The sequence below is a fragment of the Conger conger genome, chromosome 15 (assembly GCF_963514075.1).
Source record: "Conger conger chromosome 15, fConCon1.1, whole genome shotgun sequence".
NCBI lineage: Eukaryota > Metazoa > Chordata > Actinopteri > Anguilliformes > Congridae > Conger > Conger conger.
The window spans coordinates 32,121,549-32,143,814 of NC_083774.1; the positions used below are offsets into that span (position 1 = coordinate 32,121,549).

General features: G+C 49.7%; 1 protein-coding gene across 1 annotated transcript in view; it reads left to right on the top strand.

Moving 5' to 3' along the window:
• The first annotated feature begins 935 nt into the window (after positions 1-935).
• LOC133111530 (neuron navigator 2-like) overlaps positions 936-22,266 on the top strand; it is a 66,411-nt gene continuing 45,080 nt past the window's right edge. Inside the window, exons 1-6 of the mRNA XM_061221961.1 lie at positions 936-1,168; positions 3,750-3,872; positions 16,363-16,492; positions 18,992-19,289; positions 19,734-20,328; positions 21,758-22,183. Coding sequence (XP_061077945.1) covers positions 1,152-1,168; positions 3,750-3,872; positions 16,363-16,492; positions 18,992-19,289; positions 19,734-20,328; positions 21,758-22,183 — 1,589 coding nt within the window. The 5' untranslated portion in view covers positions 936-1,151. The remainder of the gene's footprint in view (positions 1,169-3,749; positions 3,873-16,362; positions 16,493-18,991; positions 19,290-19,733; positions 20,329-21,757; positions 22,184-22,266) is intronic.

Consider the following 22,266-nt stretch of genomic DNA (forward strand, 5'->3'; position numbering starts at 1 on the left):
TACTTTTTATTTTTATTATATTTATTATTTATTATATTCATTTCCTCTCACTTTGTACTGATATGACTAAAAATCTGTAAAAAAAAAAAATTTTCTTTACATTTTTTCTTTACATTTTTCCACTGAAGGCGACATTCCATATTATAGGAGCTATTAATTTAGAAAATGAGCGAGCACAGACTGATCATTTAAATAAGCGAACACAGACTGCTCCGTGATCATTTAAATAAGCGAACACAGACTGCCCCGTGATCATTTAAATAAGCGAACACAGACTCCTCCGTGATCATTTAAATGAGCGAACACAGACTGCTCCGTGATCATTTAAATAAGCGAACACAGACTGCCCCGTGATCATTTAAATAAGCGAACACAGACTGCTCCGTGATCATTTAAATAAGCGAACACAGACTCCTCCGTGATCATTTAAATGAGCGAACACAGACTGCCCCGTGATCATTTAAATAAGCGAACACAGACTGCTCCGTGATCATTTAAATAAGCGAACACAGACTGCTCCGTGATCATTTAAATAAGCGAACACAGACTGCCCCGTGATCATTTAAATGAGAGACAGAGACGGAGAGAGGTCTTTGCCGTTGTGGAATGTGTTTTTAGTCTCTGAGTTTAACTGTCTGTGAAACCCGTTTAATGTTATGGATGCCCCTCGGTTCATGATTCGTGATACTGGGCGCCTGTAGACTCTGATATTAGACACGCCCCCACCCTTCCTTCCCTCCCCCTCCCTCCTCCAGCCCCAGCCCTGGGGGGCCGCTGCCGCCCCCTCCCCTCCCACTCTGCTCCGACATGCAGAGGTGACTCAGTGTGTCAGGGCTCTAGTCCTCCTCCTCCTCCTCCTCCTCCTCCTCCTCCTCCTCCTCCTCCTCTCTCACGCACTCCGCTGAGCCCACCAGGCTGATGAGAGAGAGCGGAGAGGGTAGAACTTTCCGGCACGAGACAGGCTTTGTGTGTGGTACACGCGCACGCACACACACACACACACACACACACACACTGGCAGGCGCTGACTGCAGGATTAGGGAGCTACGGACTTTCGCACTCGTGAGCTTTTGCCGGGATATCCTGTCTGAGAGAGACGCGCTAGCACGACCTCCCCAGCCTGGAGTCTCTTCTGGGCTTGGACTCATTGGATGTTCAGAGTAGAAAGGTATGTCTCAGAGCTCATCGGTACTTTTGTATTTAATATAAATGGCTTGTGTTACTTTCTTGCTGCATTGTCATTGTTTATATTCCATTGGGTTTTTGAGTAACTGTGGAGTGTCTGTTAACATTAAAAACATAAAGTGGGAATGGTTGAGTTCATGGTGGCTTTGTTGAGAACAATGTCCTAAATTCAGTCCTTTGTCGCCTAGCTCCTTTCGAGCGCTGTTGCTCTTTGACGGGGCTGTTCCTCTTTGACGAGGCTGTTGCTCTTTGGATTAGGGTGCTGTTCCTGGGCGGGTGTGAGTGTCGCTAATAGCCTGTGAAAATGTGTCAACAAAAAGGGGCTCAATGCCCCAGTTAATCAGTACACATTACAATCCTCTCAATCCCCAGGTTTGGAGTGGGGGGTCACAGGTTTGGAGTGGGGGGTCACAGGTTTGGAGAGGGGATCACAGGTTTGTAGAGGGGGCCAGGTTTGGAGAGGGGACCACAGGTTTGGAGAGGGGATCACAGGTTTGGAGAGGGGGCCACAGGTTTGGCGAGGGGGTCACAGGTTTGGAGAGGGGACCACAGGTTTGGAGAGGGGACCACAGGTTTGGAGAGGGGACCACAGGTTTGGAGAGGGGACCACAGGTTTGGAGAGGGGACCAAAGGTTTGGAGAGGGGACCAGGTTTGGAGAAGGGGCGAGGTTTGGAGAGGGGGTCACAGGTTTGGCGAGGGGGTCACAGATTTGGAGAGGGGGCCACAGGTTTGGAGAGGGGGTCACAGATTTGGAGAGGGGGCCACAGGTTTGGAGAGGGGACCACAGGTTTGGAGAGGGGGCCACAGGTTTGGGCTCCTCGGTCACCCACGCTAGGCAGTAAGCGATCTGTAGCATGTCAGGATCAGACGGGAGTTCACGCGGAAAGAAGGCCGGGATCCGCTGGACGTCCTCCAGAGGGAACGCGACACCTCCAGCGGAGACTCGACAGCTCAGAGCATGTCCCCTATCTGTGCCAGACAGGGGGTTTAAGGTTTCAGGTTTCACTGCACATTCAAGAGCACTGCCTGCCTTGTGGAAGAACCTATGTACTTGTAATTAAAAGCGTCTGGATTAAAAGCGTCTGCCAAATGACTAAAATGTAAATGTAAACGCCTAACGGAAGTGAATACCCTACACTCACCTGACTGCTGGCCGCCCCTTCGGCGAAAGGTTTCCTGTGTACATGAATGAAAAAGTGTGGAAAGTGTCAAAGTTGTCACTTAAAAGGGCAGTAGCCTAGTGGCTAAGGTACATAACTGGGAAACAGAAGGTTGGTGGTTCAAGCCCGGAAAAATCTACACCGCTGTTGGGCCCTTGAGCAAGGCCCTTAACCCTGCATTGCTCCAGGGGGGATTGTCTCCTGCTTAGTCTAATCAACTGTAAGTCCGTTTGACATCAAAAAAATAACAAAAAAAATTGCAGATATTTATCATGAGATTGTATCAGTGCAAATGAAATGGTTAACTGAATACTTTGTGTGTGTTCACACACACTGCCATTGTTTACCGAGATATTGTCGATTCTCTGATCCCAACCCGGCACGCTCTGCTCAAACATGAAACCTGGTTCACGTTCATGACTCAGAGCTTGCAAAAGTCGAGAATCTCTGTACATAATTAAGTAAACTGAACGAAATGTGAAATTACTTCATCGTGTATAGAGAAGTGTATACCAGTAAATGCCATTGTCTCAGCTTGAATGAATACCACGATTTTGTCCGGAAATCTTGAAGTAATTCTGTTTTTTTTCCTCTGTTTGAGTTTCCGCTGTTTTGTAGTCGTTGCCTTTGTTCGGTCGAGTAAATGGTCCTCTGCAGAATGAAAGCGATTGATGGGTAATCATGTGCAACTGGCAGTCTCAGTGGTGTTAGAGATTTAGTCCGTTGGCAGTTTCCTTTGACACTGGCGCTTTTTTAATGCGTTTGCTCTGGGCTTGTTTTGCAGTTGGACTTTATTAAATGCTTGGCTTTTTTGACTGCGTTTCCAGGGAGAAAGACACGGCTGCCATCGGTTTCCCCTTCCGGCTTCAGATGGGTCTTTTTGAGCTCTTTTATGAATGTGACAGCAGTTGATTCTCTCTCTCGCCAAATGTAACTGCAGACGCATTGATTGATTACTGTGCCATGCCAAGCTGAACATTGAAGATGTTGGAACGGTAGCATGACTTTTTAATCTTCTGTGCTGCCCCATCCGTTCGTCTATTAAAACACTCGACAGTTAAGAATTTAGCTCTGGCCAAAATGCAGTAAAAAAGCTGAATCAAGCCCTATTGTTGAGCTACCCCGAGGGTTTTATGATATAAATTCGGCCAAACGGATCATATCGGGGCAATCGTTTTGTACTCACATGAGGTTTTCAGTAGTGTAATGGGGCGGTAATTGTACGTTGGTTGACTGCAGCCAGCCTTTGCTTCGTGTGTGTGTGTGTGTGTGTGTGTGTGTGTGTAAGTGTGTGTGTGTGTGTATGTGTGTAAGTGTGTGTGTGTGTGTGTGTATATGTGTATGTGTGTGTGTGAGAGACTTTGACCAAGCCTGTCTGTCTGTCTGTCTGTCTGTCCTTACAGCTACATGACAGACGGAGGACTGAGCATTTACGCGCGGCGGCTGAACCGGCTGCCTGACGGGATGGCGGTTGTTCGAGAGACGCTCCAGCGCAACGCCTCCACGGGACAGGGGGACGCCGACAGGTACCTCACACACCCCGCCCCAGCCCTTATCTCTGTTCCAAACACATACCACACACCCCGCCCCGGCCCTTATCTCTGTACCAAACACATACCACACACCCCGCCCCAGCCCTTATCTCTGTTCCAAACACATACCACACACCCCGCCCCAGCCCTTATCTCTGTTCCAAACACATACCACACACCCTGCCCCGGCCCTTATCTCTGTTCCAAACACATACCACACACCCCGCCCCGGCCCTTATCTCTGTACCAAACACATACCACACACCTCGCCCCAGCCCTTATCTCTGTTCCAAACACATACCACACACCCTGCCCCGGCCACTTATCTCTGTTCCAAACACATACCACACACCGGCAAGTTGCAATATGTTGCTGACCCCAACAAAATCATCCTGTGGCGTGGTCCCATTCATGTCAGAAATTCTGTTTGAGTCATGTAGCATGATGTGATCTAGAAACAGCAGGACGTTCTGAATTAATATGCATGCAAACTGTGTTAGATAAAGATGTAAAGTAGTGTTTTTAAGCGCTGCTTAGTGAGTGTTGTCATTCAGCAGTACTGTTTGTGTGGCTGTATCTTCTGGTGTGGAGCAGTTTTGAAAAGGCACACCAGGTCCTTTGTTCTGCCTGACAGAACCTGAGCGATGGCCTGACTCAGGGCTGTTGACAGCCGGTAATGGATGGGTCGAAGCACTCAGCCCTCTCCTTGTTTTCAGTTATAATTTCCTTTTTGTTTCTTCTTTGTTTTGGGAGGAAAATGTCATCCCCTTTCACCCCCCTGCCCTGGTGCTTTTGGCCAGGGGCAGTGGATTGTAATGGATGATTTTAGGCCTTCAGGGGTGTGTGTGCCCCCTGCACTCTTGCAGTGCATCTCCTGAGCTGCCCCTGTCCCTGTCCTTGCCCCTGCCCCTGTCCCTGTCCCTGTCCCTGTCCCTGCCCCTGCCCCTGCCCCTGCCCCTGCCCCTGCCCCTGCCCCTGCCCCTGCCTCTGCCCCTGCCCCTGCCCCTGCCCCTGCCCCTGCCCCTGCCTCTGCCCCTGCCCCTGCCCCTGCCCCTGCCCCTGCCCCTGCCTCTGCCTCTGCCCCTGCCTCTGCCCCTGCCCCTGCCCCTGCCCCTGCCCCTGCCCCTGCCCCTGCCCCTGTCCCTGTCCCTGTCCCTGCCCCTGCCCACATTCCCCCCCATGTGCGGCTGCCATGCAGAGTTTCCAAACATGCAAAAGCAACAAAATCCAGTAAGGCCCCGGGAGCTGAAGAGAAACCGTTTGATGAGCGGTAATTAAACCTAACAGGCTGTTTAAAGGTAACATTCAAACATTTGTTTGAAAGGGCGCCATTATAATTTTTGCAAATGAACTTCAGCCTGTGGCACTCTGGGCCGGGGGCGAGGGGGCGTGGGCCCTTCAGAACAGCTCTGCGCCCGTGTGCGGGGCCTCTCTGCGTTTCGGCGTTTTGAGTCAACAGGAAGGACGTTCGGAGACACCCTGAAGGAATCCCGACATCGTGCCTGCATGTTTGCATGGGGGTGGGGGGGTGGAGCCACCTTAAGTGATGGGTGCTATAATTGTGGTTCCGCACATTAAAGGCATTAGCATAAAATACAGACCCTATTGCCTCCCACCCCATTCGCTGCCGCCCCTCACCCCCTTGTCACAGGGCCCTGAGACAGACAGGGCTAATTCAATAGTGGGAAAGGGGGCTAATGGAGCCAGAGCCCCGGCCCAGCTGAGCTCCAGGCTAGCGTAGCGGTAGCAGCACAGCCACGTGGGCCTTCCCATTCACCGCGTCATCCCTGTGAGACCCCGGGCTGACTGAACAGGCGTTCCAGGTAGGACAGTGTTGTGCTGGATGCTCTGACCCACCTCAGACTCAGAGCCCACGTCAGTCAGGCTGTTATGTCCGAGGGTAATCGATTCCGAAGCTGAGCATGGCACCGGCAGCCGTTTTACTGGCTCCAAACCGCTTTCATTTAATCGTCATTTAGAACACCAACGCTGACCTCCCCGCTAGCTTTCATCTCCAGTCATGCCAAGTAATGAGTGATCTATAAAAGGTTTTTTAAACAGCTGGCAGGCTCTGTGGTGAGTGGCTCATAGCCCCATCAGGACTGTTCCCAGCACACTTCAGAGCACTGGCCCTTAACCCTTTGAAGTGTAGGTTTTCTGGAATGTTTTTCAAAAATCTTAAAGGTACAATAGGTAATTTTGAACTTCTAACGGTCAACAGAGGAATAGCAGCAACAAACACCTTCAAACCACAGCACTGAATATCCCTCCCCCTTCTCTGTGAACGCACTGATGTTGAAACGCCATTGGCCATGGCAATTAGAACCAATTAAAACCGGATTCCCTCTTGCCTCGTTTTAACAGCTCTTTCATCGTTAGTAGAGCTGGAGGCTGAGTTCGCTCTGTGTATGTCGATCCGCACAGCCGTTGGGCCCTTGAGCAAGACCCTTAACCCTGCATTGCTCCAGGGGAGGATTGTCTCCTGCTTAGTCAAATCAACTGTACGTCACTCTGGATAAGAGCGTCTGCCAAATTCCATTAATGTATTGTAATGTAATGTAACGGTTACCTCACAGTCCGTGGGCAGCTTTCAGGTCCCCTTCACGGTTGCGTCTGGTCCTCCGACTCCTTTCCCATACCTTTTGAGAAAATGGAACACGGCTGAACGAGGTTGAAACGAGGTTGAAACGTTCGCCCCCAGGGGGGGTCAGACCTGTGCCAGAACTGAGCCACTCTGTGCATATTTGAATCTCGGCAGTAGGCCATGTGACATCATCTATTTATAAAAGAACCTGAACAACTGGTAGTTGATCTAGGATTTGGTTTGATTTTTGTAGCATGATCTAGTGGATCTAGTCGATCACGGCTTCCTGAACAGAGATGCGTGCAGACAGAATGTTAGATAAAGATTTACTGCATATTGCGAATGTACTGATTTTAACCATACATTTTTACTGAGTGCCACCATTTGCTGAAGCTGTTTACATGGGTCAAGCAACAGGAAGAGGTGGACTTTTTGCATGGGTCAAGCCACAGGAAGATGTGTTATTAAAGAATGTGAATAAGGGTTGGGGCTAGACACCAGTTCTTTGACAACTCTCCCAGCGGAACAGGAAGCGTCAGGCGAGGGTTTCGGTCACGTTTGTTCCTTAACAAAGGGCAGCTCTGTTGTTTTGCATGGAGACATTTGCATGGATGTTGTGCTTTCACCCTGTCCGTGAGCTTTTTCCATTGGAAATGGAACTGTAGCCGGGAACCCCCTGCGTGGAAATACGATGCTTCCTCTTTGGAAATTAAATTTACGCTCAATATATTCTTTGGCTGAATATATTTGGATTTGACAGATTTTTGGAGACAATAAAAATACCCTCATGCCATGAGATATCCAGGTTCAAAAGGGTAGTGCTATCCATGAGATTATTATTATTATAATGCATAATACATTTGGTCCTGTACTCGTTTCTGGAGTTTTTATAGAAAGCATGAACTAAGCATCGACTCTGACCACCAAATGAGACGCATCACAGGGGGAGAGTGGTTACCCGGGAAATGAAGCGATTGGACAATTACTCATTTAAGTCTCAACTGAAATGAAATAAATCCATGGAGTGACATTAATAACAAATAATTATTTCATGTAATAAAATTGTATTCATACAGCCATGGTATTCAGTGTGCTTTCCAAAGTAAAACTTCTAATAAGTTATTATCTCCCTAGACCGTGAAATAGAGTGAATACTGTAGATGGGCTCTACAGTGCTCAAAATGTGATGTGCGTGAACTGGAGAGAAATGTAAGAGCACATCTGCTAATTGGGACACATTTGAGTGCATCTAAATTCTTCACCTTGGAGGACATGTGCTCCTTGAAAAAAAGTTTTACAAAACAGAGACCTGCATAGAACTCACCCATACCCCCCACCCCGTTCTCTCCTCCGACCCCTTATCTCCTGGCTTCCCCCCTGTCTGACATGCACCCCGACAAAAACACTGCCCTCCCCTTCCCTGACCTGGAGTGCAAGCTCACCTCTGACCCTGGGCTCTCCAACCCGCGGTCAGAGGAACCGTGGGCTCTCTAACCCACGGTCAGAGGAACCGTGGACTCTCTAACCCACGGCCAGAGGAACCGTGGACTCTCTAACCCACGGTCAGAGGAACCGTGGACCAGTCCTTTGTTTCCTTTTTCTCTCAGTGGCCTCCTTTCTGCCCAATCCGCCGGTTTTCTTTTACAGAAGTTGTTGCGCTTGCTTCAAGACTTCTGGCATTTACCCTTGAAAGGGAATTTTTTTCGTGATGTGGTCTTTTGATTTCCGCGTGTCTGAAACGCGATGCGATAATGTGGTTATTGCCGTTTTATTCGACTGCCAGTTGGGCCTGTATGATTATACCAAGCCTGGCGTGGCCTCCATACACCTCACAATCAAATTCGTGGCCCTTATTGCGCGGTCTATAAAAAGATTAATAGTAGGCCTGAAAACATTCCGCCGACCTGCCTTTGGTCTCTCTGGAATGATGGGCTGTACTCGGTCCTGTTATATTCCGTTGGGTTGTAACGCGATCCATCCCACCATTACGGACGTGTCCTCACCCCTCTGCCGCAGAGAGAGAGGGGGGGCTGTAACGCTGTAACGCAGAGAGAGAGGGGGCTGTAACGCTGTAACACAGAGAGAGAGGGCTGTAACGCAGAGAGAGGGGGCTGTAACGCAGAGAGAGGGGGCTGTAACGCAGAGAGAGGGGGCTGTAACGCAGAGAGAGGGGGCTGTAACGCTGTAACGCAGAGAGAGGGGGCTGTAACGCTGTAACACAGAGAGGGGGCTGTAACGCTGTAACGCAGAGAGAGAGGGCTGTAACGCAGAGAGAGGGCTGTAACGCAGAGAGAGGGCTGTAACGCTGTAACGCAGAGAGAGAGGGCTGTAACGCAGAGAGAGGGGGCTGTAACGCAGAGAGAGGGGGCTGTAACGCAGAGAGAGAGGGCTGTAACGCTGTAACGCAGAGAGAGAGGGCTGTAACGCAGAGAGAGGGGGCTGTAACTCAGAGAGAGGGGGCTGTAACTCAGAGAGAGGGGGCTGTAACTCAGAGAGAGAGGGCTGTAACTCAGAGAGAGGGGGCTGTAACGCAGAGAGAGGGGGCTGTAACGCAGAGAGAGGGCTGTAACTCAGAGAGAGGGGCTGTAACGCAGAGAGAGGGGGCTGTAACGCAGAGAGAGGGGGCTGTAACGCTGTAACGCAGAGAGAGGGGGCTGTAACGCAGAGAGAGGGGGCTGTAACGCAGAGAGAGGGGGCTGTAACGCTGTAACGCAGAGAGAGGGGGCTGTAACGCAGAGAGAGGGGGCTGTAACGCAGAGAGAGGGGGCTGTAACGCAGAGAGAGGGGGCTGTAACGCAGAGAGAGGGGGCTGTAACGCAGAGAGAGGGGGCTGTAACGCAGAGAGAGGGGGCTGTAACGCTGTAACACAGAGAGAGAGGGCTGTAACGCAGAGAGAGAGGGCTGTAACGCAGAGAGAGGGCTGTAACGCTGTAACGCAGAGAGAGGGGGCTGTAACGCAGAGAGAGGGGGCTGTAACGCAGAGAGAGGGCTGTAACGCAGAGAGGGGGCTGTAACGCTGTAACGCAGAGAGAGGGCTGTAACGCTGTAACGCAGAGAGAGGGGGCTGTAACGCAGAGAGAGGGGGCTGTAACACAGAGAGGGGGCTGTAACACTGTAACGCAGAGAGAGAGGGCTGTAACGCAGAGAGAGGGGGCTGTAACGCAGAGAGAGGGGGCTGTAACGCAGAGAGAGGGGGCTGTAACGCAGAGAGAGGGGGCTGTAACGCTGTAATGCAGAGAGAGAGGGCTGTAACGCAGAGAGAGAGGGCTGTAACGCAGAGAGAGGGGGCTGTAACGCTGTAACGCAGAGAGAGGGGGCTGTAACGCAGAGAGAGGGGGCTGTAACGCAGAGAGAGAGGGCTGTAACGCAGAGAGAGGGGGCTGTAACGCAGAGAGAGAGGGCTGTAACGCTGTAACGCAGAGAGAGGGGGCTGTAACGCAGAGAGAGGGGGCTGTAACGCAGAGAGAGAGGGCTGTAACGCAGAGAGAGGGGGCTGTAACGCAGAGAGAGGGGGCTGTAACGCTGTAACGCAGAGAGAGGGGGCTGTAACGCAGAGAGAGAGGGCTGTAACGCTGTAACGCAGAGAGAGGGGGCTGTAACGCAGAGAGAGGGGGCTGTAACGCAGAGAGAGGGGGCTGTAACGCAGAGAGAGAGGGGGCTGTAACGCAGAGAGAGGGGGCTGTAACGCAGAGAGGGGGCTGTAACGCTGTAACGCAGAGAGAGGGGGCTGTAACGCAGAGAGAGAGGGCTGTAACGCTGTAACGCAGAGAGAGAGGGCTGTAACGCAGAGAGAGGGGGGCTGTAACGCAGAGAGAGAGGGCTGTAACGCTGTAACGCAGAGAGAGAGGGCTGTAACGCAGAGAGAGGGGGGCTGTAACGCAGAGAGAGAGGGCTGTAACGCAGAGAGAGGGGGGCTGTAACGCAGAGAGAGAGGGCTGTAACGCAGAGAGAGGGGGGCTGTAACGCAGAGAGAGGGGGCTGTAACGCTGTAATGCAGAGAGAGGTCGATGCCTCATGGGGCTCTTGTGGCCCCCACAGCTGTGGACCTTGGCCAGAATGTTAAAACATTAAAACCCCTACTCTTCAAAGGGTTAACAGAGTTTGTACATGTGTGTAAGGATCCTTGTACACAGTGCCACAAGGATCGTCTGCTTGCTTATCCAGGAGCCACACTGTTTTTCTGGGAATGTGGGGGGACGTGGCCAGTTGAGAATTTGAAGTTTGGCACCTCAGCTCGGGTCACAAATTTCCACATTCTGGTACTTTTTCCCCACATGAACCCAACCAGAACACCAGGCACAAAATCCCATCAGGCTTGCGGTTATAACATGGAAGATTGTTCTGTGCCGCTCCACTGCAAATGTGCTACGAAAATGGCAACGCTCTTAAACTACAAGGGTCATTACAAGTGTTTGAGGAAGTCATTCACGCCCCAGATTAAAATGGCCAGCGAGCTCTAAACAACAGCCTTAATGGAACCAAAGTGGCATTTACACCCAACAGCCCGTTCACATGCTAATGCTGCAGTGGTGCTAACAATGGAGAGGGCACCGGGCGGTAAGTGTGGGGGAGTGGGGTTTATGTGTGTGGGGTAACGATGGACTCTAGTCCTGTTAACCCTTTAAGGCCCGAGGTCACAAATACACTGAGTGACCACTTCATTAGGTACACCTGTACACCAGCTTGTTAATGCAAATATTGAATCAGCCAATCATGTGGCAGCAACTCAATGCATAAAAACATGCAGACATGGTCAAGAGGTTCAGCTGTTTTTCAGACTTAGAATGGGGAATAAATGTGATCTAAGTGACTTTGACTGTGGAATGATTGTTGGTGCCAGACAGGGTGGTTTGATTATCTCAGAAACTACTGATCCCCTGTGATTTTCATGCACAACAGTCTCTAGAACTTGCAAAGAATGGTGCGAAAAACAAAAAACATCCAGTGAGCAGCAGTTCTGTGGGCAAACTCGTTAATGAGAGGTCAGAGGAAAGGGCCAGACTGGTTGACGCTGACAGGAAGGTGACAGTAAAGCAAATAACTACGCATTACAACAGTGGTATGCAGAAGAGCATATCTGAACACACAATGTCTCAAACCTCTAAGTGGATAGACTACAGCAGCAGAAGACCAATAAGTCTAAAAAAGAAGTCAAATAAATACGTACAAAAGTGCTCACTGAGTGATTAGAGTGTTCTTAACTGAACATTCTAATGCTGATGTAACAATCACTACTGGTAACTGAAAGCAATGGAGTTCTAGAACACTGGCTTAGAATGTTGAAAAAAACATTCCAAAAAAACCTGCTCTTCATTTGGGGCATTCATTTGGGGACCTGTGGGGGAAATGGTGTTTGGGAATGGAAATGAAATGTGAACGGTGAAATGTCAGCGATCCGCACGTTGAGACAGTTTGTGTTTATTGGAGCTTTGCTCCGTCACTTTTTGAAGGGGGAAGGAATGGTGGTGGTGGGTTTCCATGGTTACTCACATGTGGTGACCTCTGAGGTAATTGGAGGAGTTTCAGTGGGAGTGCAGCTGATAAGACCAGCCTGGCTCCAGTGACCAGCGGGGGTCTGGAGGGTCCTGTGTGAGGGCAGCGGTCAGCGGTCTGGCCATGGCAAGGCCTGTTCTCACATGGACAGGTTCCTCCAAAAACAGTTCAGCTTAGAGGGAAAGACCACGAGTGTTTCGGCTCGGAATGCTGCAGCTGTGAAATTGCGGGTAGTATGAGTCTTTTAACTCGAGGTGGGAGATCACAAATATGTGATTAGAAGAATGGTCTTATTTGAACATTCTCATGCTGATGTCACACAATCACTACTGGTACTTGAAAGTAATAGAGTTCTAGAACACTGACTTCAAAGGGTTAATTAAAAAAGGCTGAGCTTGACACTGACCTCTGACCTTCCAAAAAAAAAAAAAAATTTGTTCAGGCAGTCACAGGAAACGGAATGCTGAAATTGGATTGGTTAAGGGAGCCGGCTGTGGGTCCCTGTTGGCTTGGCAAACACCTTTCAGCTTGTCCACTAAGCCCATCCTACCGGATGTGATTAGCATAAGCAAATATTTAAACCCTCCAACACTGCTCCTGTGTCAAACCTCATTGTCCAGCCCCCATCACACTCTTTTTGCCGATCAGATTACACATTCTCCTCCCGCCCCCCCCCCCCCCCCCCCGCCAAAAAAGCGCTAGCCGTTCCCATGATGCAGGTGGGGGCCTTCTCTACCGGTGCGACCTCGTCCATTACGTACTGAAGAGATGGAGTTCAGTCTATAAAACTGAACCTTGTGTCCAGTTGGCCATATGACCAAACTGCAGCAAAGCTTCCATCCCGATGTTTTGCCAATAACATTTCCGAAAATGTTGGCAAAAGAAAATGGTAATTGTAGTGTGTTTCTATCAACTACTGCGATGCAAACGACTTTTGGGCCTTCTGGCTTGGAAAAACTGTTTCCATCACCCTTTATTGCATCTTCTCTTTAGTGACTTACCGACCTTTCTGTAAAAACCTGTTTGTGAATTTCAGCTTGAGCAGAAATGATACATTTGCATAAAAACGGTTGCATGGATGGAAACCCCTTCACAGTGTTACCCTCCAGCGGCTGCACATGACACATGACTCCCAGCGTCTCATGGGCCTCCGCTAAAGATGGATGGGGAGAGAGATGACTGACAGAGGGAGAGAGATGACTGACCAGGGGAGAGGGATTACTGACAGAGGGAGAGAGATGACTGACAGGGGGAGAGAGATGACTGACAGAGGGAGAGAGATGACTGACAGAGGGAGAGAGATGACTGACAGAGGGAGAGAGATGACTGACCTGGGGAGAGGGATTACTGACAGAGGGAGAGAGATGACTGACAGGAGGAGAGAGATGACTGACAGAGGGAGAGAGATGATTGACAGGGAGAGAGATGATTGACAGGGAGAGAGATGATTGACAGGGAGAGAGAAGACTGACGGGGAGAGAGATGACTGACAGAGGGAGAGAGATGACTGACAGAGGGAGAGAGATGACTGACGGGGAGAGAGATGACTGACAGAGGGAGAGAGATGACGGACAGGGGGAGGGAGATGACTGACAGAGGGAGAGAGATGATTGACGGGGAGAGAGATGACTGACGGGGAGAGAGATGACTGACGGGGAGAGAGATGACTGACAGAGGGAGAGAGATGACGGACAGGGGGAGGGAGATGACTGTGACAGAGAGACAGGGTCTTAAAGGGGCATGGTCCAGCTGCCTGCCCTTTCCGCTGAGGTCTGGGATCCCGCCACGCCCCTCCAGACACCAGGACCTTCCCACTCTATTCCACCCCCCCCCCCCTTCAATCTCCACTGGGCTGGGCTCGTGCAGAGAGGCAGCCGGGGTCAGCTCAGTCCATCTTTCCCTCGTGGAACTCCCTCCTCACCTCTTCGTTTGCTGGATACGTCTTTCAAAAACGCGCTCCAAGAGCTCACCGTCGTAAGAACAGTGTGCTCTCCTGTGCATCGATGTTCTTCTGAATGCCCTGTCTGTTAGTCTGTGCAGTTTTTGTGAATGGGTTGTGCTTGCGGTTGAAGTTATCAGTTATGCGTGTTGGTTTTGGCCGTGCGTGGATGTGCAGTGTGGGGGTGCTTGTCTTCATTAGAGCTGTGTACACTTTCACAGGCATGCTTTAAAGAGTCTGTCTCTGCCTAAGGCCCATAACTGTCACTCTTAATTCCTCATTCTTCACGCAAAACACTTTTCTGTCCTTCCTTGCCAGAATTTTCCTTGCTTATTTTTAGACAGTGTGTTTTAAATGAAAATAATTCATACCTTTGTTTTAATAGTCTATTTTAAATTTAATTTTAAATGTTTTCATTTATGAGTCGCTCCCTGGGGAAACATCCTTTTCCGAGTGCAGGTAGCAGTGTGCTGTGAATGTTCCAGAACAAATTGATTTGGTGGATAAACCGAGTGAGCTCTGCAACGCGCACGGTTCTCTGCAATCCCTCTTCCATTTCTGCAGCCCTGCTGATGGAGTGGCCCCCGCAAGCTGGCTCTCTGTGGGACTCCCGTGTTTGAGGACGGGGGGGGGAAAGAGAGGCTATCCCTTGTGCCCCCAGTCGCCTGACAACCAGACCTGCAGACACCAAACAGACAAGACAATGGGTCCCTTGGGTTACCATTTAAGTTGTGGACCATTTAAGTAACCGAACATTCTAAAGTTCTTAACTGAACATTCCAATGCTGATGTAGCAATCGCTGTTGGTAATGGGAAGCACTGGTGTTCTGGAACACGAATGTAGAATTTAGAAAAGACATTCCAGAAAACCTTCAATGGGCTAAATGCTAGTTCACAGAGCTGTGGATCCAGTAGGGAAGGCAGCCTTTGGTATCTTAACACCTCAACCCCCCCCCCCCCCCCCCCCAAATGGTCTGAACTGTAATCTAAGAAAGTGCAGCGTGATGTCATTGTGAAGTCTGCAGTCCCCACGGTGACAGATGGCGAGACCGTTGCCTGGGGCCCGTATGATGTCAGCGTCTGGTCACAGGTGTGCACAGAGAGAGCCCAGACAGGATGCACAGCCACGGCAGAGCGATATGAGGAAGAGTGACCACAAGAAGACCGTTAAAGGCCCGTCATTATCTCTGATATCTCAAAGACTGCAAAGAGCATCTTTCTTTAAAAAAGCCATTCCATTTCTTATTACTATTATGTTTAAATCCTTTATTTAACCAGGGGAGGTGCTTTGTGAACATGTTTTTTTGTTTGCAAGGATGCCTTGGGAAAAATGCCAGAGAGAACAGTTTCAAGCAGGGCAAGAGAGGGAGAGGGCTTGGGTCAGAAGCCCCTGGAGCAGTTTTTGGATTAAGGGCCTTGCTCAAGGGCCCAACGGCAGGGTTCTTTTGTCAATTAGGGGCCCGCCTTCATCTCTCCAGATGCAGGTCAGCAGCCCCCTGTGCCCGCCGGGGGGGGGGGTGGAGCCAGCAGCTCTTACTCCACTGGGGTCTTTTCATCGTGAAGGTGAAGCCGTGTTTCGGTGCTTTCTCTCCAACAGGCGATATTTTCTCATTTGCGGTATTTTTAGATGAGCGATGATTACGGAGTTGAGCTTTTTGGCAGATGTGGTGCAGGCAGCTTGTGCCTGGCTGAAACGCTTATGTGCAGTAGCTCTACTTTCAAACGAGAGGCTGGTGAAGACGCATACCGGGCCTCGCGCTAATGTTCATTCTGGCTCTCTGGTGCCACACGCGTTCCTGCATGCCTTCTGGTGCCACACACTCATACACTTTCTTCTTTCACTGAAGTGGCTCGCCTCATTTGGAAGCAAAGAAAAGCCAAATATCAGTGACATTGAACCAGCATTTACAAGAAGAGTGATATATATTTAACCGTCCCACAGGTTTTTCAACAGGATCATTATTTGGTCAGATGTGGTCGACTGTTCATTTGATCAGACGCGATGCTGCACTATTTAGGCTGGGATGATCGGAAATTGCCCTCAAAGGGCAGTTTTTCCAACTGAGACGAAAAGGAAAAGCGAAACCTCAGTGTGTGTCGATGAATGTACATTAAGATTAAAAATAGTTTGAAGGGGTAATTGGTGAAAAAAAACATTGAGGTCTGTCAAGTGAAGAGATGGGCTCTGCGGTGTGTGGAACCGCTCCGCCCGAGCCGTTCTTTTTGCTTTTGAAACGTTTAACTTCTTATTCTCTGTTGGATTAACTCTATAAAGTGTGTACTCTCAAAAGCGCTACGCAAAAGAAATATTATATTATTAGAATTTATGATTACTAAGAGAAACCAGGCAGAATCTGACACCACAGGCATGATGGAACCTTGGAGACCCTTAGGGACGCCAGTTGGAGGGGTGCTCCCAGCGACCCGCTGTATTTTGACCGCCCCCTCTCCCCCTCTCCCCCCCACAGCTGGGACGACAGCAGCTCAGCGAGCAGCGGGATCAGCGACACCGTGGACACGGACGACATCAACACCAGCTCCTCCGTCAGCTCCTACGCCAACACCCCCGCCAGCTCCCGCAAGGCCTGCCACAGGACGGTGAGTCCTCGCACAGGAAGCAAAGGGGCATTTACAGCCAATGGTCTCTCTTGCAAAGCACCCTTTTTGTACCCTTACTCTGAAACAATGTTGCCTTTTATAGAAATGTTTCACTCTCCCAGCCTCACACAGGAGATTCCAGTTGCATATTTAATAACTGATAACGGTTTCTTTATAAGGTCATAAAAAGAGATCACTTAAATTTTTGCTATATATTTTTAAAAAAAGTAGTCTATGAGTAATAAGAGCACATTGTGAGAAGCGTATGGTTTTAACACAATTCAGAGAATTCAGCGAATCAAGGACATAAGGACTGCTCCAGAGGAGACGTCAGACCAAGGTCTTAAACATTAAACATTTCAGATCTTCTGGCATTTATTGCAAAGATTTTTTAATTTTTTTTCAGTTTACAATCCTGTTTTACCCCCCAGTTATGATGGATAATTGTCTCATGAGTCCGATCTGCCCTAATTTCCCTGTTATTTCTTTGAGAGCAGGGTTTCCAATCCTAATGGAAAAGAGCTGGTCTGGGTGCGGGTTGTTGTCTTTGCCCAGCACTAAGACCTGGTTCTACTTCAGTCATGGTCTTATTTTGAGACCATGATTAGTTAATTTGTTGAATCAGGTGTCCTATTGCTTGGTTAAAACAAAAACCTCCACCCACCCTGGCTCTTATCAATGAAGATTGGACACCCCTGATTTAGAGTCAGTACCTTCATTGCATTAAGCAGGCCTCAAATCCAGCCCTCGATTTCAAATCTGGCCCTGGTTTTCTTTACTGCCAGGCATTTAACGGGACAAATGCTGCTGATTGGCCAGACTGGCTTCGCACCTGACTCCCAGGTAAAGGGAGGGTGCAAAAACAGCACATCTCTTCTCCCTTGAGGACCGTGATTTGAGGTCCAGAGGCATAGACGATGAATAGCATGTCTATGTTAACTAATTTTTAAACCATTTCCCATTGTCCCCCCAGCTTTAGCTTAGTGTAGGCTTTTCTGTTGAACAGTTCTCAACCTCTGAGTGTCTGCTTGCGCTCTGATTCAGCGACATACCTTGGCCGGAAAGGAACGCTTAATCCAAAGTTAATGTTTTACCAGAACTCAAATGTTGTCGCTCCCATTGTGAGAAAACTGCCGGGCAGGACAGGAGGTCCGTGAGTGTTTTGGACAGTGTCCAGTGCTGGACTTTGACCCGCTTGTGACTCTCTCCCAGTGTAATGCAGACTGGTCACTCTTTTGGGGGTATACAGCTGACAAACAGGCCAGTTGAGGATTTTTCAGTTTTATGAAAACGAACTCCTTAAACACAATTTACTCAGCGTCTCTGAGTAGGAGTGCTCGTTAAGGTTATGGTTTTTATCTTGTGACTGAAGTTTTTACTTCTGTTTTCGTTTCAGTTCCGCTTTCTTATGAGTTTAGTTTTAGTGTTTTCGTTTTTCCAATATGTTTCAGTTTTAGTTTAGATTTAGTTTTTCTAAATGTTTAGTTTTATTTTAATTGTTGTTATTTTGTTATTTTCCCTTTGATTTGCATGCCACATACCCCACGTTCTGCAACTGTTGTTTCTGGATTTGTCAACCAGATTTGTTTAAACCTTTTCTCCCGTAATTTAATGCTAGCCATAATGGTGGTGTTTTAGTCCTAGCCAGTGTACTAAGAACAACAGGTGTCGGAGCAGTGTTTGTAACGACAGCTTACTCCTCTTGAATCAGACACCTTTTTTTAAAATATATTAGCTACATTGCATTTTCATATCTATGCTGAACTGATCGACCTATAAACTAGATTATCCAGCACTGTGTCACTCCTAGACTTGAACACCCGGAAGGTCTCTGCCTCTGCTGCATGATTTGGCTTAGTGACAACTCTCTATCCAGGCATTAACAACTCTCTATCCAGGCATTAACAACTCTCTATCCAGGCATTAACAACTCTCTATCCAAGCATTAACAACTCTCTAATCTATTCTAGACAACTGTCTGTCCCTTTTTGAAGTTGGCCACAGGATAAAATAGTTACTTTATTTTATTCTATACACAGACACCTGTTAGTCTACACATTTCCATCATTGTGTCCATTCAATGAGATATATCTGTCCACAGAGACAACTGCCTGTCCACACACTGATAACTGCCTGTTTACACACTGATAACTGCCAATCCACACACTGATAACTGCCTGTCCACATACTGATAACTGCCTGTCATGACTGTACATTTTAATTAGTATTACTGATAACTGCCTGTCCACACACTGATAACTGCCCATCCACGCACTGATAACTGCCTGTCCACACACTGATAACTGCCTGTCATGACTGTACATTTTAATTAGTATTACTGATAGCTGCCCGTCCACACACTGATAGCTGCCCGTCCACACACTGATAGCTGCCTGTCCACACACTGATAGCTGCCCGTCCACACACTGGTCTGCCTGTGCAGTAGATGAGTTGAGAGCTGTGACTGAAGCTGGGCCGTGCCTGTGTCCCCAGCCCCAGACGGACTCGGAGAAGCACTCTCTGTCAGAGCGCAGCTCGGCCTGGTCGGGAGACGAGGTGAAGCGGGCGGACGGGGGCTCGGACAGCGGCGCACGCACGGAGCCCGGCTCAAAGTGGCGCCGGAACCCCTCGGACGTCTCGGACGAATCCGACAAGAGCACCTCGGGCCGCAAGACCCCCGGCGTGTCCCAGACGGGCTCCTGGAGGCGCGGCATGACGGCCCAGGCGGGCATCACTGCTCCCCGCGCCAAGGTGCCGGTCGCCACGGGAACCTGCTCGCTCAAGACCCACGGGACAGGTGTGTCTCCGAAATGGACCCCCCCCCCCCACCATTTAGGCTCTGAAAATCTGTTTTTCCTGATTAATTTGGAACATATCTGGAAGAATGGCACCCCTATGTTTTTATGCAGTACTTCCAGACCCGGGTGAAATACTTACTACAAATACTACAAATAGTTTTGAGCTTTACTGAGTGTGTGTGGTATATTGGAATCTATGAAATACTCTCAGAAAGTGCAAACCCTGCCTACTGGTTCTCTTGGTTAGCTTTATTGTACCAAGTGTGTGAGTGTGCGTGTGAGTGAAAGGGTAATGTACCAGGTTACACTTACATACGCCAAGCGGTGTAGAGGTCTTTGAGTTTGGCCATGTTTGGGCCGAACCTGCCCGACACATTAATATGAAGGTTGGTTGCTCCTGTGGCTCTCCGTTTGACGAGCTGCTGTATCTGTTGCGCTGGCAGGGAAGACGGACGACGCCAAGGTGTCGGAGAAGGGCCGGCTCTCGCCCAAGCCCGTTCACGTTCAGCGCTCTCCCTCGGACGCCGGGCGGAGCAGCGGGGACGAGGCCAAGAAGCCCCCCTCCAGCGCGCCGCCCCGCGCCCCCACCAGCACTTTCGGCTTCAAGAAGACGACCGTCACGGCCAGCGGAGCCGTCATCACCAGCGGCTCCGCCACCCTGGGCAAGATCCCCAAATCCGCGGGGCCCCTCGGGGGCCGTCCCACGGGCCGCAAGGCCAGCGTGGACGCCCAGGACGACGGCTGCCTGCCCTCCATCGCCCGCGGCAACCTGCAGTACCGCAGCCTGCCGCGGCCCGGCCGCTCCGGGGGAGGGGCCTACGCGGCGCGGAGCGCCAACCGCTCGTCCATCACCGGCATGGAGGCCGGCCTCCCCGCGCCCAAAGCCCGCGACCCCCCTCCCAACCGCACCGACCGCGAGAAGGGCGTGTCCTCGGACGCAGAGGGAGCCAAGCCAGCGGGGGGCGCTGTGGGCGCACCGCAGGGCGGGAGGCAGCAGGGGGCCAAGTACGCTGACGTGTCGTCCCCCACGCTGCGCAGGTATGCCTCATCCCCTCCACCAATCACAACCACCTTCCCTGAACACTGAGATACTCAAGTCTCACACTCCTGGTCACAACCACCTTCCCTGAACACTGAGATACTCAAGTCTCACACTCCTGGTCACAACCACCTTCCCTGAACACTGAGATACTCAAATCTGACACTCCTTGTCCGGAGTACTGTTGGTTTGTGTGAAAATAATACAATTTCATAAAATTTTTGTGATATTATGGTGAACGCGGTAGTGTTGGATTTCCATTCAAAATGGCTCATTTTGATTCTCAGTATCTCACCCCTTTCAAAACCAATCTCAGTGCCATTTCCCAGGTCTACTACAATGGCAACGGGCTCACAAACTGCGGATTTTGGTATTACTACGTTAAAACATTAAGACTTTTTTGTGCAAATATAACTCAATTTAAATCCAACGGATCCCGACCCATTCTGTGGGTAATTCAGAAATGTACATGCTTCTTTTCATTTCATGACTGTACATTTTAATTAGACCTCAAAATTCTAAATTTTGACAATTAATTGTCCACTACAGCTAACTAACTATTGTTAACTTACAGCTAAATCGCGAGCTTTGTTCGTTTGTTAGGCTATTCATAAACACCAACAAAGTGATTTAATTAGGTTAATTAGGCCAGCTAGCTCTAGATACCCAGAAAAAGTAATGCCAGCTAGTTAGTTAACTAGATAGCCTACTGTTAGGCTTTTAAAAGTAGGCTTGTTTGGATCTACCTAGCTAGCTTGCTGACAGGCTAATCAGGGATTTTTTCTTACTGCATGTTCTTTCATGTCATGTGTGATCTTACTAGCAAGGTAATATGCAAATACCGCGTTGATGGAAGACAGTTGGCGTCTCCTAACTGAAGAAATGTGTTTCAGGATGTGTCAGCAGGATTATCGTTGAAATAGAAAACAAAGACAACTCACACAGAATAAACACACAGCCATATATACAACCATATAAAGTAAAAAAAAAACAAAAAAAAAACACAATTTATTACACAAACGAGTAATCGGCAACGATAACTTAAAAATCCAGCGCTGTGGGTCATGATGTTATTGTGCAACAAGTTGCTAACAACTTAGCCGTTGCAATTAGCTTTTTACGTTTATGTACATTTTTTGTAGATTAAAAATTGGATGAAAATAAGAATTTTTTTAAACACAAAACAAGCGTCTAAATGTCATAATTTGTTTTAAAGGATTTAAAAATTCATTTCTCCCTAGATCGTAAAATTTTTTGATCCGGAAGTCTAGAAAATGCTAACGAACCATAGATATTTCCCAAGAGAATAATGACACAAGGCCGATTGGTGATCGTTTGTGTTTTCAATTTCAGCTTTCACATTTCTTCTCAAAAAAAAAAAAAAGAAGCTTAAATTCCTTTGTGTTGTTGGCTCCCCTCTCATCTCAGGCTCTTTGGAGCGAAGCCCTGCAAACAGGCCCCCATCACCACTATGGAGAACATGAAGAGCTCCACGGTCATCTCCAACCCGCACGCCACCCTGGGCCAGCAGGGGGCGCTGGACTCCCCCTCGGGCAGCGGGGGCAGCAGCCCCCTGTACGGGGGAGGCAGGGCGGGGGGCGAGCAGCCTGACCTGGGGCACCACCACTCCCCGCCGGCCTCCAGCCCCGGCTCCGCCTACTCCGGCCCGTCCAACAGCCTGACCTGGGGCACCACCCTCAGCAGCGGCTCGGCCCCCGCCTGCCCCTCCGCCAGCAGCCTGCACACCAGCTGCGAGTCCATCGACGTGTCCATGAGCAGCGCTGGGCCCGTGCACCACGCGCCCCCCAGGGACCACGCCCGCTCCGGCAGCACCAAGACCGGCGCGTCCGAGAGGTGAGGGCGCGGGGGCGGGGTTATAGAGCGGGGGTGGGGTTATAGAGCAGGGGCGGGGTTATAGAGCGGGGGTGGGGTTATAG